Raw genomic sequence first — 15982 nt, forward strand, 5'->3', positions numbered from 1 at the left:
GTATTCTTTGGGTGAGATTGTCAAAGGCAAGGAGAATTAGGCACTTGTCTTCCATTTGTGCCTTTGAAAATCTAACCCTTATCATCAACTGAATCTTTATTACCTCAAAATGTGGATCCCCACTGTGATTATACAATTCAGCTTCAAGATAAGGATTCCCACAGTTTTCTCTAAAAATATAATAAATTACACATCCAATAAGTTAAACACATTCTCTTATGTTAATGGCATTTAATGCCTCTTTTGACACGTTGTGATTGTTGCCATTTAATAAGACACTTTAACTATACAATACGTTATTTTAAAATGTCTCTATGCACATTTAATTATTTTATTAATTATCATTAACAAATATAAGATGTTTCTTTTGATTACGTAATTTGCTTTTGCAGTTAAGAAGGGGAAAGAGTAACTTAAATATGTGAAATTTAATTATTATAAATTGTTTTTATTTTATGTTATTTTTTTAAATCTAAGTATGACTGACGTAATATGAAGTGGTGAATGTTGTTTTGTGCCTGAATTATTAATCTGCCTGTTGAATAGACCTGAGCAATTATTTCACAGTGAATTATTAATTAAATGAATGTAGACTCTTTTCTGTTTGTGAATTTCCTCAACAAGCTTAACTGCTATTCAAATTTCTTCACCATATTCATTATAATTTCTACAAATTATTTCTGATCTGTAGATTGATTGTGAGCAAGTCACTAGGAGTATTCAAAATTCTTGTTTTGTTGGCTAATTTTGACTGTTTACTGATTGTGCAAGTACAGCTCTTAAAATCCAGTGTGGATATTAACAATTGTAAATTCATAATTATCCTTCTATGATTGTTCTCTTATATTTGCTTAAAATGTGCTGCTGCTGTGAAAATTCCTGCTTGTCAAATTGTTTACTGGAATGTTAATGACAGGAGAACAGACAGGATGCAAACAGCAGAAATGAAGTCAGGTTTTATGGTTAAAATGAATATATTCAGAACATTTCTTGAGATACACAAACAACATCTTGGAGAAAAAAGATCTACTAAGGATTCTGTTTTAGCGAGGGTAAATGAGGCCAAAGTTTGTATTTCTGATATAACAGATCCCATTGGGGTAGTGCTAACATCTGTGATGGATTTTCAAATATTTTGCTTACTATTAAACCCCCCCCCCCGCCATCTCTTCCAATAACACCAATATTAACCAGGACACTTATGGGTCAGCATCTAGTTGGCACTCCACTCTTCCTGTTTATCCCAGGAGTTGTGTTGTATGTGCTGGGTCTGATTCTGCCAACAATTTTGTGAGCACTAGTCAACTCAAGTGAGTAGCCCCTATGATGCCAATGACTACTTTCTTAAATAAGGGTTTACAGGTTTGTTCTCTCTATTTTTATTCAGCACTTTTGGTTTGTTTTCCAATTTTGTTTTGTGTTTTTAAAATATGTATAGATTGTAAACTCTGGGCTAGATTATGAGAGAGCTATAGATTATGAGCTTCCTTTTAGGCATCTTAATGGCTTTTCAGAAGGGCTCAACATTCAGTGAATCCTGCTGACAACAGTTGGGTACTGAGCAGTTTTCAAAATCTGGCCACATTACTTAGGTGAGTAAAAGGAAGCTGAGCTCTTCTGAAAATCTGGCTCCAGTTGTGGGTGCTGAGCATTTCTGGAAATCAGACTTTTTTAAAAAATTTTTAAGATATTAGATAAGAATCAACTTATATCAATTAAATTATATCAATTATATATCTATAGGCTCCAAACTAACAACGCACTTAAGAATGTGCTGAATGTTTAAGTTCATGAGTAGTCCCATTGAAATTGAAATGCTATAGTGCTTTGCTGGATAAGGGCTATATTTTGTAAGCTGTTTGGGGCAGAGCTACCTTTATTATATATGTGTGTGGTTCCTAGCCCACTGGAACTCTAACCCCTGATCAGGACCTTTAAGTGCTGCAGTAAGAATGATAGGTATCCTGTAAGCATCATGTACTTGCCTCAATAGCCTTCCTGAGGTTTGATACTCATAGAACTGTATGTTGAAGTATACACTTTTCAAATACCCCATGACTGTACAACATAGCTTAGCATTGTGTATTATATGATTTTGATACATATTTAATGAAATATTTCAAGAAGTCTAAGGCTTCCAAGAGAGCAGATAAGGAACTTGCTCTTTTGTGACATTTGACATTATTTTCCTCACCTCAGTTGGCTGGATGTGCACCTTTTCAGGTGTTTCGAAAGGTTAATGATTTTTAGGAAAATATTAAATTCACGTAATTTGAAGAAGAGTGATTTTCAGGATTTATATATTTAAGCTATGCCATCAGACATGTGGGGTATGTGTAACATGTAGATAAGGTCTCCATGTAGATGTTGCTCAACTGGGGGATTTGTTCAGGCACATAGTGAACAAAGAGATTAAATATTAACAGAGGAACGATAACTCTTCTTTCTGGTTAGACCTATCATTAGGAAGCCAGGAGACTTCAGACTCTCTGGTATATATATGAACACAAAGTGCCTTTCACTGTCAGTACTTTCAGCAGGGGAAGGTTACCAAGCTGTTTAAGCAAGCCAGCATCATGAAACTGTTATTGCTGTGTCTGTTCTGTGTTTCCATAAGTAAATCCACGGCGTCTACAGATTATGATGATGAGGTTGTAGTCGTGATGACAATAATTAATAGTAACAATAGTAACGCTTAATCTTACTTAGTTGTATGTATGACTTTATGCGCTTTTTAATTTAGTTAAATTACAAAAATAAAATGTTAAATTATCTCAAGAACATATTCATCCTCAACTTAAGGTGTTCAAGGAAAATTGTAATAATTTTTTTCTCATATGAGTAACAGCAAACTGTAGGGTTTTTTCCCCCTGTTTTCTGATGTATTTTCCTTCTCTTCCCTCTCGCTCTCTTTGTAGGAAAGTGACCACCGTTTCAAGGTAAGATTGGATTTAATTACATGTTCAGACATATTCAAGTAAGGATGTTTATTTAGCAATTTTAACATTTATTTAAGAGCATGAGAAACAAACTCTGCATAAGTAAAAGAGTAGCAAAATGTGTGTTAAATAATGCCTTGAAGTCAATATGAGTATTTTCATTGGTTCAGTGGGTTTTGAATCAGGCTCTAAATGAGCAACAAAAGGAAGGAACTGATTCCCAGTTCATATTGCACTGGAGTTTGAAAGAGAGAGGTAACATTCTGCAACAGAATTAAAAAACAACAAACAAACAAAAAAATCCACCAAGGCCAGTCTAAAATTAAGGCATAAAAATGTTTATAGCTGGTATATTAATTTTGCTTAAGGAAAGAAATTTAAGAAAAGTCAATATTTGATTTAAATTTGGATTTTTAAAAAAATCTTGTACAAATCCCTAAACAAATGAATACCAGGTTCAAAAATGATAAATTATTTCATATGTGGCATAATTGGGTCTATAAATTGAATATGTTTCTGATATACTATTTTACCAAATAACTTTGCAGCCATTTTCTAACGTACACACTGCTTATTTCTGATGTTTCTAAGAGTTTGATCTTGCAGCCATTGCACACATGGGTCTTACTTGTGAGAGTAGTCTCATTGACCTCACTGGGCTACTCACAGTGAGAGTGTGAAGGATCAGATCCAAAATCCTGAATTTTTTGGTCTAGCCTATTTCCCTTATTCCTTGTAGATTGTTAGTCATATAAATGCCTAATTCTTTTTTGAATCCTACTAATAACTTGAAGCTCTATGTCCAGTGGCTATGAGTTGTGCAAAACAATCTATTTCTTTTTATCAGATTTAAGTTTCTTGCTATTTATTTTTTCTGAACCTTTTCTATTTTTGCTATTTCTGTTTTGAGATGGGGGGCTAGTACTACAAGGGGGTTACAATATTTTCAGTATTAGTTTCAATTTCCTCTTTTAACTTTCCTAACAATTTGTTCGGTTTTTTAATGCCAGAGTACATTGAACAGATGTTTTCATTCAGCTACTCACAATGATATTCAGGTCTTTTTCCTGGATGGAATTAGTGTATTTCTTGTGATTAAAATGTGAGAGAGAGAGGGCAAAATGACACCTAAAATATGCCAATAAATTGATTTATGTTATTTTTATATTTTATACAGTTGATGTACCTGCTTTTAAAATAATGCTCCTAATTATAAAGGGTTTTTTCTCCTTCTGGCTTTGTGTAGGCTAATGGCGTAAGAGTGGATGCTCGAGGTCACAGACCAGTAGATAGAAGACGGGAGTCAGCTCCAACTCTCAGACCAGCTCCTCCTCCCATTAGTAAAGGTGGATATCAGGCTCGTCCAACAAAACCACCCACTCGGGCCCAGAAGAAAGAAAAAACCGTTTATCCTGATGCTGGAGGCTGCAGGCATGCATCAGATGAGCTAGTAGGTGTAATTGCAGTGGAGACAGATGCACTTAATAGTAATAGTATCCCTGCTTTCAGAAATGTACTAAACCTCACAAAGGTACATTCTGCAGCTCAGCCCGAATCTTGTGCTTGGAATGTTCAGTAGCATTCAGGTGATTACAGTGAATTCGATGCACTTCGCTTTCTAGTGTTTTGATGATACCCCTCCAGAAACATTACAGTCATCACTCTTTTTTAGAACTCATCTTTTTAAACTGTTGTGCCCTTTAATATTTTTCTCTTTCTTTAACAGCTGTGAAGAACAGACAGTTTTCTTAATCAATCAAACACCAAGAAGTGACCATTGTAGTTCACTGACAGCTCAACTCTGCTCTCTCTTGCTTATGTTGAGTAGTACCTCATTGAGCAAGTAGTCTTCTTGATTTCATGGGATTACTTGTTGAGTCAGATCCTACTTATGATGAGCAGGGAGGCGGAACTGAGCCCTGAATGATGAATGTAAATAATTATGAGCTAGATTGTGCCCCCCCCCATCACTTACAGGGCTGTGCATTGGGAGGGAAGAAATAAGGAGCCTCTCTTCTCACTCTTCATGGCCTGCAAAAGGGCTGGCTAGAAGTGCAAGACCTGTGGTTGAGGAGGCATAGGGACTGCAACTGAGATGCTGCCCTCCACTTGGGGAGCCACTCACTGGAGAGGTGTAGTGGAGTAGGCGGAGCCAGCGGTTCGCTCCCCCCTCCCCCACTGATTCATTACCCTAGAAATGAAAGGAACGAAGACAGAAATATGTATCTTTATCTTTAGGCATTCCTAATTGAAAGAAAGATATAGCACAGCTCTGCTTTAACATATTAATACATTATCCAGGGTATCTTCACTATCAAACATTTTTGCATCTATCCTGTGCTGCATGGCTCTGTCCAGCTGTCCAGTATTAAAAGGAATCCCCCACATTTTAAATTCTTCAAACATTCATTACATTCGCCTGTCAGTCTTTATCCCAAGCTCCTTCAGGTGGGTAATGTCTGCAAAAACAAGTAGTATGTCTAGTAGTATGCTAACTTCCCTATACTGAACCAGTAGTGCATCACATTACCTCAGTTTTGGTCTCCAGTAAAAAGCATACGTTGTGACCATACTGCTAGGCATCTTAGTATCTGAGAACTTACTACTTCTAACTAGAGATGACGCAAACAAGTTTGTTAAAGTTCAGTTAATCAGAAACACAGGATTATTTTGGAGGCCTTTAGTGGGTTGGGTACTTTCGGTCTCATACTGCTTCGAAATTTGGTGCTTTTGTATTTTCTTCATCCATTTTGGTACATTTTCATCCTTAAGAGGAATAGTGACTGATGCTATAATAACATTTTCATCCTTAAGGGGGATAGTAACTGATGTTAGCGCCAGCTTCCTGCGGAGATAATTTTTTAAATCTTTTTGTGTATGGCTGTCTCACATGAAAGATACTCATAGCTTATGTACCAGAATAAAGTTAATACTTAATTCTGTGATTATGGGGGGAATATCTCTCAATATTTTTGGGTACCTGATAGGGCTGTAGTGCTTGATGAGTCATAATTTTGTAGCTGCAGATGGTTCAACTATGAACGGTTGATAGTCCAGAAAAATTAGCCAAAAGCATGTGGTGGATCACAGATATTAGGGGGTTCCCTCCTCCCAGAACGTTAATGAGTTATCAGAAGGGATCCCCAACTGGAGCTTGAGCCTGTTTTCTCCATTTAAGATGGCAGTTTTTTCTCCAATAAATTGAATGTCTGAAGTATTTTGAGACCATATTGAGGCAACTAAATACATGGCTTAGAGGTGCTAGATGCTCAGCATGTTTGAAAATCTGGTTACTTGTTTAGGTGCTGAAATATGAGATTGGGAACCTAACTTTAGGCACCCAGTTTTATAAATCTTGGCCCCAATCTACAGCACTTGTAATTGACTCTTTCCCCTTTCCGCTTTTTTAGGGAGTGTTGTGTCCAACCGGGTGTGAGCTGCAAACTGCAATGGTAAAACAGGAAAAAAGTGTGAAATCCGACATTTGGGACCTAAAGAACAAAGTAGATAAACAGTCTGAAACCTCTTCAACATTCTATGAGTATATGAATACACTAGAAGATAAATTGGCAAGAAGACAGAAACAAATAAAAGGTACATTATTGTTATTCATCATTGCAGTAAATCAGTATTACAGACAAATTTGCATTGCTACAAGTACTAAATATATAGGGCTTATTAAAAAAGGTTACAGATAGGAGCATCAGTCTAAGTAGCTAGGTGTCACAAGTCCATAAAACTATATCTAAAAAATCCTACCTGAGGGGCCAAGGACCTGATCCTGCTTTTGTTGCATTGGTCCCCTAGGCCTGTGTCTACCCAGCAATGAAATATCTGCAGTTGGCCCAGGTCAGCTGACTCGGGATTGCAGAGCTCGGGCTGCGGCACTGTAAAATTGCTGGGCTCCAGCCTGAGCCTGAACGTCTACCCAGCTATTTTTAGTCCCGCAGCCTAAGCCCTGTGAACCCAAGTCAGCTGATCAAGGCCAGCCACAGTCGTGCTGCAGGTCTTTTATTCCAGTGTAGACATGCCCTAGATGTCCCCAGCTCCTGGACAGCCATAATAAACTTCTGCGAGGGTGTTTACTACAGGTCCTTTGCAGGATATAATCACAGCAAGAAATTTGTCCATTTATATTGAGCCATAATACAAAGTATGTCCTTGTTACAGGAGCTAAAGCTCTTTGCACACTGTGAAATCAGGGAAGAGAGGGAAAGGACGCACAGAGCACTCTTTTCATTTCTACAACAGAAGTAAAATCTCAAATAATACTGACTGGATCATGGTTTATAATTTGGATTAGAATATGCTAGTTGGAAAACATGTTGAAAATTGTGACAGTTGTTATACATTCTCTTTTCTAGACAATGAAAATGTAGTTTCTGAGTACAACACAGAGATAGAGCAGCACTATACGTACATCAGAGAGAACATAGACAACAACATCCCATCTAGCCTCCGAGTCCTCCGTTCCATTGTGGATACCTTACAGAAAAAGATACAAAAACTGGAAAATGCTATAGCATCCCAAATGGACAACTGCCGCTCTTCGTGCATTGTTTCCTGTACTATCCCAGTGGTGTCAGGCAAAGGTAACTCATTTAGGGGTATAGAAATCTCTCCCTTATATCATTGTACAACTGGACAGATGCATTATGGGCACAAGTTCACATTCCTCCGAAGCATATGACACCAGTCACTACTTCTGCCCAGAGTTGATGGACCACTGACCTGATCCAGTATGGAAAATCATATATATATTACCTGTCTTATTTATTTATTGTGCGTGGGATTTTCAAAGGCACCTAAGTGATTTAGGAGCAGAAGTCCCACTGACTTTCAAAAAGGCATTGTGCGTCAGTGGGACCTGTGCTCCTAAGTCACTAAGGAGTTTTTGAAAATCTCATCTTATAAGGGATAGTGGGACAATACAGGTATATTATTCTTTCTTTTGTGATTCCCTTCTATGTCATTTTAATTTATAATTTAAATCAAAGTGAAATCGAGCAGAATTAGATGTTTGTAAGATATTCCTGTATAATTAGCATACAGAAAGCTATTCTGTTAATTATTGTCTTTATGCAGAGGATTGTTCTACTAGAATTTCATAGATCCCTCAGAAACATAAACTGTTGATTTATGATTGCAGAATGTGAAGACATTATCAGAAAAGGAGGTGATTCATCTGAAATGTACCTCATTCAGCCTGATGCTTTCTTCAGACCATACAAGGTTTACTGTGATATGACCACAGCAAAAGGAGGTAAGTGTGAGACAAAATATAGCGCTTTGATAGGGATAACTATAAATATTCACAAAACTGAATTTGCACTGGTCCTGTATTTCTTTGCATTTGTGCTCATCTGAGATTATAACTTTTGGCACTAATTATTAGTTAATCTAAAGCAATTGTTCTCATGCTATGGCTTGTGAACCATTGCAAAATGTCATCTACAGAAAGTTTTGAGAACTATGTGCTGAGGGATCTGAGTGCTGGAGTGGAAGGTGGCCCATACATAGTAGGATCTTTCTCTAATAAAGTTGAGAAAGAATTGTTGTATAGTCACTGACTGGGCTTGGTAGATGAAATTTTGAATCATTGTATATCTTACTGTGGCTAGATTGAAGTGCCATATCACAGCTGTGTTTGGGAGCAAGAAGGGAGTGTGACTGCCCCCACCTCCACATCCTCCAGGTTGGCTTTGTTAGGCCTTCCTGGAGCTTGGGTCCAGGCCCTGTGCAGAATGCAAGGACTGAGCCCCAGATGCTCCCAATTTGAACCAAGTGGAAGGGAATGAGCAGATAGGGGAGGTTTGGCTCCTTCCCTACCCTGCCCTATTCACTGGCCAGAGGAGCTGGCTGGGTGCATGGAGGAGAGTAACTTGCATGCTTTCAAGGCCTGCAATGTATTAAAACCTCCAGTGATGGAGATTCCACAACCTCACTGGGTAATTTGTTCCTAACTGTAAGGATAGTTGAGCACTGGAACAAATTACCTAAAGAGATTGTGCAATCTCTGGCACTGGAGGTTAAGAATAGGTTAGACAAATACCTGTCGGGGATGGTCGAGACCAGTGATACTCAGAGTGAGGCTCATAAGCCGCAAATGGCTCTTTAATGGGTCTCCTACGCTTTTTGCAGCACATGATATGAAAACACTGTGTGATTTAATTATTAACCAATCTAAGTTATTAACCAATCAGGATGCTTTTACTATGTTATTAACCAATTGTGGTTGATAAAATAATAATATGTGATCAGTCATTTTGCTGTGAGAATAACATAGATATAAACTGAATATTTCCCCTGTCATACTGTTTAAATATGAACATACAGTACTATAGTGAATGAAACAATGAATTCACATACCGTGGTTCTTTTAGGTAATGTTGATCACTAATTTGGCTCCTGAACCACTGAGGTCTGAGTATTACTGGTCTAGAGAATACTTAGTCCTACCTCAGTGCAGGGGACTGGACTAGATGATCTACTGAGATCCATTCTAGTTCCACATTCCTATGATTCTGTGATTCTACTTCTTCCCTCTGTGCCCCAAGCAAGAGGGGAAAATGGGAATAACTGTGCCTCTAAGACTTTCTCTGCCTCCCAGTGCTCCTCCTGGGGCAGCACAGCTCCCTGTCACCCGTAACTCACAACTAAGTAAATATCTAGCCAAGTATGAAAACATTACAAGCATTCTTTGCTTCTGACATGGAGATAGGCATTCAGGGCAGCACAGTAGTTTAACTGTTTATAGATTATTTCAGAGAGTGCACACTCCAAAGATTGCACTCTTGCTTCATTAGTGCTGTGATCACATCTGTAATAAGGGACCAAACATGTCCCTTTGGTCTGTCTCTTCCAGCCTTACTCACAGTATATGGTACTACTCAATGTGAGTAGGGGTGGTAGAACTAGGCCCTTACATGCTGGGATCCTCCCACCTTGCAGGGTCCTAGAGCCCGAGCCCAGAAGTCTACACAGCAATGAAACAGTCCCATGAGCCCGAGCTCTGCAATCCTGAGTCTGCTGTCACGTGCCAGCTATAGGTTTTTCTTTGCTGTATAGACATATCCAAAGGGTCCAGTCCTGCTCCAGTTTAAGTTAATGGCACAGCTCCCTCTAGTAGGGTTGACTGTCTCCTGAGAGCTCCCTTGTGGTCAGAGGTCACTCTGCAGTGCCCTGCCTCTGTTTTCCCCTATTTAGGACTCCTTACACAGACTCCATACGCTTTTTCTGTGATCAGAATACCCATTCTTTGTGTCTGGGTTTACTCACAGAATATAAACTAAAAATAAAACATACAGTCCCATATCAAAGTTCAACAGACAAACAGTTCTCTTCCTACTCCGAGGCCTTTCTGCCTAGGGAGGCCTTTCTGTTTCCTGCTTGCTCGGGTCTCTCCCAGGCCTCCCTTCCTGGAGAGCTTTGCAGCCCGTTTCTTTTTGTCCCCCTGCTTGCCCAGGATCTCTTTTGCCTTAGCTGCCTATTCCCAGCCCTTCCTAGCTGGAGTCTTAGTCCCAAATCCCAGGACTCTGCTGGAACCTGCTGCACTCCTAGCAGTCTCTACTCTCCCGGAGTGAGCACCCATCCATCCACCCCCGTCACTGCAGCTTTCAGCTGCTCTTTCTAGGGTAATCACCTGATATCTCTTGAGTTGTGCCTCTTTCAGTAATCGGGGTTGGCTAGTCCCAGGCCCTCCAGCTCCTCTTACACACCCCCTGACACAAACAGAAGCCAGATTACACGCTAACACTATTTGTTCTCTTGTTAATTGCATTTTAATTCACATATTGTTGCCCCTGCAGGTTGGACTGTGATTCAGAACCGCCAGGATGGCAGCGTTGGCTTTGGGAGAACATGGGATGCATATAAAAAAGGATTTGGAAATATTGCAAAAAGTGGAGGGAAAAAATACTGTGATACTCCAGGTAAAATTCTGAATACAAACCTTAAAGCGCTTCTTTTATTAACACTTTTTCTCAGGTTTCTTAAAACTGTCCACACTTGATTCAAAGGATGTTCATTAACTGTAGCAGATTTATGGGAAAATGGTAAAGTTGCCTTAAAACATATTCTGAAAGTGGGTTCACTGAGTTTCCTTTTATTGGTTGTCAGGTGAATATTGGCTTGGAAATGACAAAATCAGCCAGCTTACCAAAATGGGACCAACTGAAGTTTTAATTGAAATGGAGGACTGGAATGGTGAAAAGGTTTCAGCTCTTTATGGAGGATTCACCATACAAAATGAGGCAAACAAGTATCAGATATCAGTTAGTAACTATAGAGGCACGGCTGGCAATGCTCTTATGGATGGAGCTTCACAACTGTATGGCGAGAACAGAACAATGACAGTTCACAATGGCATGTTCTTCAGCACTTTTGACAGAGACAATGATGGATGGTATGTACTTGCATTAGCAATTTTTTTAAATATCAAGATAAAGCTATCAAATTGGAGATCTTACTGCTTTGTATGCATCTGGATATGGATTGTTCCACAGTCTTTTAGAATAGGCTAATATGTGCTAATTCTGCAAAATTTCACAATCTCTTAGGATAAATTTACTATCTGCTGGTCACCAGCCAAATGCATGCACTGCACCACTGAAGTATCCAAGAGCAGAATCTGACCAAATGAAATGATAATTTAGACTAGAGCTGTACCAGAATCAAATACAAAGCACCTGCAGGCACACTGGAGTAGTGGGTTGAAGTTGTTCTAAGACTCACATCAGTGTCCACAGGCTGGCACCTTTGGACGGTGTATTATCATTCACAGTAACTCATGAGGTTATGGCCCCAATCTTACTGTCACTGAAGCCAAGGAAAATTTTGACACTGGAGTCAGTGGGAGCAGGATCATTGGGCTTCAGTCAGCGTGAGCCAAAAAGGAAGGAGATCCACTGCTGAAATTAGCAAAATATCCTGTTCTAAAGGATAAATTCTACCTAATCAAGAAAATAAAGAATTTCAATTGTTAGTGATAAAGTGCATAATTTAGAATCTCTTTGGCACTATATCGCTAAAATGCCTTCTAACCCTTTTACATAGTCATTTACTCTATTATAATATTTACTAATAGAGGAATTGCTTGTGTTGGCAAATCCATATGGTACGTCTTGTTCGGTACCATTAAATTACAATGATATTTGCATTAGAAACAACATATACAATATAACATACTATAGGATCTTTGTGTGCCAGTTTTCTTAGTTTTTAATTAAATTCAATAGGTGAATCCTTATTATTGTGCATGGCCTTATGCAGTGAGTACCAGTGGCAGCTGTACAATATTTGATGTGGTAGTTCTCTTTTCTACCACTATCTTTTTCAGCCGTAGACATGCAGAAAAATTGTGCATTGGAGTGATCTATCATAAGCACTTTTTCACTTTGTCATTTTTAAAATGTGTGCCATTTTTTATGCTTATCAGAATGAGGAATCAAATATAGTGCAAATTTTCCTGTGCAATTCTACCAATGCACCTCTAGCATCCCTGTTATATAAATCTTTGACTTCTCTGAAGCAGATTTTTCTAATTCTCTGGTAGCCTTATGGGGTGAACAAACATACAGTAGAGACTAGAATAAGGTTGCCAGAATAATTCCTTCCAAAGTTGCATTTGAACCCAGGTATCCAGAAATGAAAGTCTAGTGCATAAACCCACTCTGACACCTTGTTTCTGTCCAGTCTCTTATTGAAACCAGGCCCCATATAAGTTTTAGTTAGGAATGTAATTAAGTCTATCCTGTGACCATTTACAGAACTGATAGGTATTAGCTGATAAACTAAAGTGATCTTTCAAAAAAGATGCAGTATAATTGTATACAATTTGTTTCCAAATTCTTTGGGATAATTTCTTAAAACAGGAGATTGCCTAATGGGGTGGTCTCTTATTCAAGATTCATTGTAGATGGATGTTTCTTCTGAGCCTAGTCTTTTCATTATCAATTCTTTGGCTGTTGGGGCTCAGACCATATGCTATTATGCATAACACATTCCTATATGAAGTGTCTAGAACACACTCTAGATGATCAATCATCTGTGGAAAGTTCAGAGATAACTTTTACTACATCTTGAGGATCAGAAAACACAGATTCATACACACACTCATGTAAACAGAAATAAGAATATAAGATATAAGAATGGCCCTACTGGGTCAGACCAAAGGTCCATCTAGCCCAGTATCTTGTCTTCTGACAGTGGCCAATGCCAGATGCCCCAGAGGGAATGAACAGAACAGGTAATCATCAAGTGATCCATCCCCTGTTTCTCATTCCCAGCTTCTGGCAAACAGAGGCTAGGGACACCATCCCTGCTCATCCTGGCTAATAGCCACTGATGGACCTATCCTCCATGAATTTATCTAGTTCTTTTTTGAACCCTGTTATGGTCTTGGCCTTCACAACATCCTCTGACAAGGAGTTCCACAGGTTGACTGTGCATTGTGTGAAGAAGTACTTCCTTTTATTTGTTTTAAACCAGCTGCCTATTAATTTCATTTAGTGACCCCTAGTTGTTGTGTTATGAGAAGTAGTAAACAACACTTCCTTATCTACTTTCTCCACACCAGTCATGATTTTATAGACCTCAATCATATCTCCCATTGCTGACTCTTTTCCAAGCTGAAAAGTCCCAGTCTTATTAATCTCTCCTCATATGGAAGCCATTCCATGCCCCTAATCATTTTTGTTGTCCTTTTCTGAAACTTTTCCAATTCCAATATATCTTTCTTGAGATGGGGCAACCACATCTGCACACATTATTCAAGATGTAGGAGTACCATGGGTTTATATAGAGGCAACATGATATTTTCTGTCCTATTATCTATCCTTTTCTTAATTATTCCCAGCATTCTGTTTGCTTTTTTGACTGCTGCTGCACAGTGAGTGGATGTTTCAGAAAACTATCCACAATGACTCCAAGATTTCTTTCTTGTGTGATAACAGCTAATTTAGACCCCCATCATTTTATATGTATAGTTGGGATTATGTTTTCCAATGTGCTTTGCATTTATCAACATTAAATTTCATCTGCCATTTTGTTGCCCAGTGACCCAGTTTTGAGAGATCCATTTGTAGCTCTTCACAGCCTGCCTGGGTCTTAACTATCTTTAGTAATTTTGTATTTTGTAAAATTTTGTATTCTGTAAAAATGTATTGTATTGATTAGCTGCAGTGCCACTATTAACTATGTGTTTCTCTCCTCTCACCCCCCCCACACCTTGTAGGGTTCATGCAGATCCAAGAAAACAGTGTTCTAAAGAAGATGGTGGTGGTTGGTGGTACAATCGATGCCATTCAGCCAATCCCAATGGCAGATACTATTGGGGAGGGCAGTACACATGGGATATGGCAAAACACGGCACAGATGATGGAGTTGTATGGATGAACTGGAAAGGGTCATGGTATTCATTGAAGAAGATGAGTATGAAGATTAGACCATTCTTTCCACAATAATCATCATTAAAATGAACGTCATATGTTTTCATGTCCATATCGAAGTTAACTTCTTTTAGTGCATGATATTTGATTTTGCCTTTACATAAGAGAATCAAAAATACCAAAGTTTATATGTCTGACTATATTATGACTTGAATTGGAGAAGTCATGCTGAATACAACCCTATGTCTGACCCATTAAAAAAAACTTGCAAGTGTCTTTTGTACCATTTGTACTTGATCCCAAGATGGAAGTAACTGAAAATATCAATTCCTTTTGCTTATAAAACAATTCAAAATCAGATATGAGGAGAGAGAGAATTATTTAGCTTCACTGAAAATGTTTAAAGTAACTAAAATCTTAAACCAAAAGTGTCTTATAAATTATACTTATTTATATGTTACCAGTGAATAAGCAAATGTGTTCAAATAGGTGGCAGAAGATATATTAATGTTCATTAAATATTTTCTACTACTGCAGAAGAATGTATTCTTATTCAGAAAAATGCACAAAGTAGCACAAAACAAAGTTATTTCCTTGACCAACACAGGCTATAGGGATCTAGTGACATTTCACTCTGCACCCCTCTCTTCCCTTCAGGACCAGTCCCAGAAGCAAACCTCCCTCCTGCAGGCCTCTCTCAGCCCTCTATAAGTATCACCTGACCCCTTCCCAGTGCGTCTGATAATTGGACAGAGCTGCGTGGCCTCAGGCCCCTAGCCCATAGAGGGGCAGACTGCTCTGTTACAGCCTCCATAGGGAGGCAGAAACTCCCTTTCTATGGCCACAGGTTCCTGTCCATACCTGATCATGGAGGGGACCTCAGTCCTTCAGCAAAACCTCCACTGATGTTAAGCAAAGAAGGTTAGTCTGACAAGAACTGAGTGAGGACTACAAGAGTGTGTCCATGATTACCTCTTTGTCAGTACCTAAAGATATTGTTACAATACATGCTAAACCATGTGATTAGAAGCAGGGAGAGTCCAGTCACACTCTCAGTTATCAGTCACACAAAGAAAACTTATGCACAGTAAATATTTGTCGGTTAGCTTTAAATTTAAAGGTACACATCTCCACGATAAGCACAATGCATCCTTGTTACTCACAGGATGTAATTGTTCTTCCATTCAGATAAGCTTTTGATTAAATAAAATTCTTATCGGTATGTTGTTGTATAAAAAATAGCACATTTGTATATGAACCCTAGCTACACACTACAGGAAAGAAACATATGAAGAAAAAAATGTATCGTTAAACCTAGCATGCTATTATGGACCATTCACACTGAGTATTCTATTACTAGTCCTATTAAAGTCAATGGGATTCCTCTCACAGCAATGTACTCCTGAATATGAGTAGAAGTGGCAGAATCAGGCTCTAACAGACCGTAGAGGCTTTCAATCAAATGCTTTCCACACTCTGAATAAGGTTGTTTTGGGAACCTTGCTTTGGTGAGTTACAGCAATGTATCTTATTTTAAAACTGTAGTATTTATGGTGAGCTAGCCACCAGATGTGCCCGTTACTTTGGGGTATGCTCATTTATTAGGGTTACTCTTCGGGGGGGGAGTTCTGTAATTCTATTAATGTACTGCGTATG

The 15982-nt window shown here is 38.6% G+C and overlaps 1 protein-coding gene across 1 annotated transcript; it reads left to right on the forward strand.

The window, feature by feature from the left end:
- Positions 1-929: 929 nt before the first annotated feature.
- Positions 930-14408, forward strand: FGB (fibrinogen beta chain). Its single transcript, XM_077816156.1, has 9 exons — positions 930-1052; positions 2919-2939; positions 4186-4389; positions 6350-6533; positions 7304-7531; positions 8089-8202; positions 10748-10870; positions 11058-11343; positions 14173-14408. Exons 1-9 carry the CDS (start codon positions 930-932, stop codon positions 14399-14401), a joined length of 1512 nt encoding a protein of 503 aa, XP_077672282.1. The 3' UTR covers positions 14402-14408.
- The last annotated feature ends 1574 nt before the right edge of the window (positions 14409-15982 follow it).

This window comes from Eretmochelys imbricata, chromosome 4, assembly GCF_965152235.1.
Source record: "Eretmochelys imbricata isolate rEreImb1 chromosome 4, rEreImb1.hap1, whole genome shotgun sequence".
Lineage (NCBI taxonomy): Eukaryota > Metazoa > Chordata > Testudines > Cheloniidae > Eretmochelys > Eretmochelys imbricata.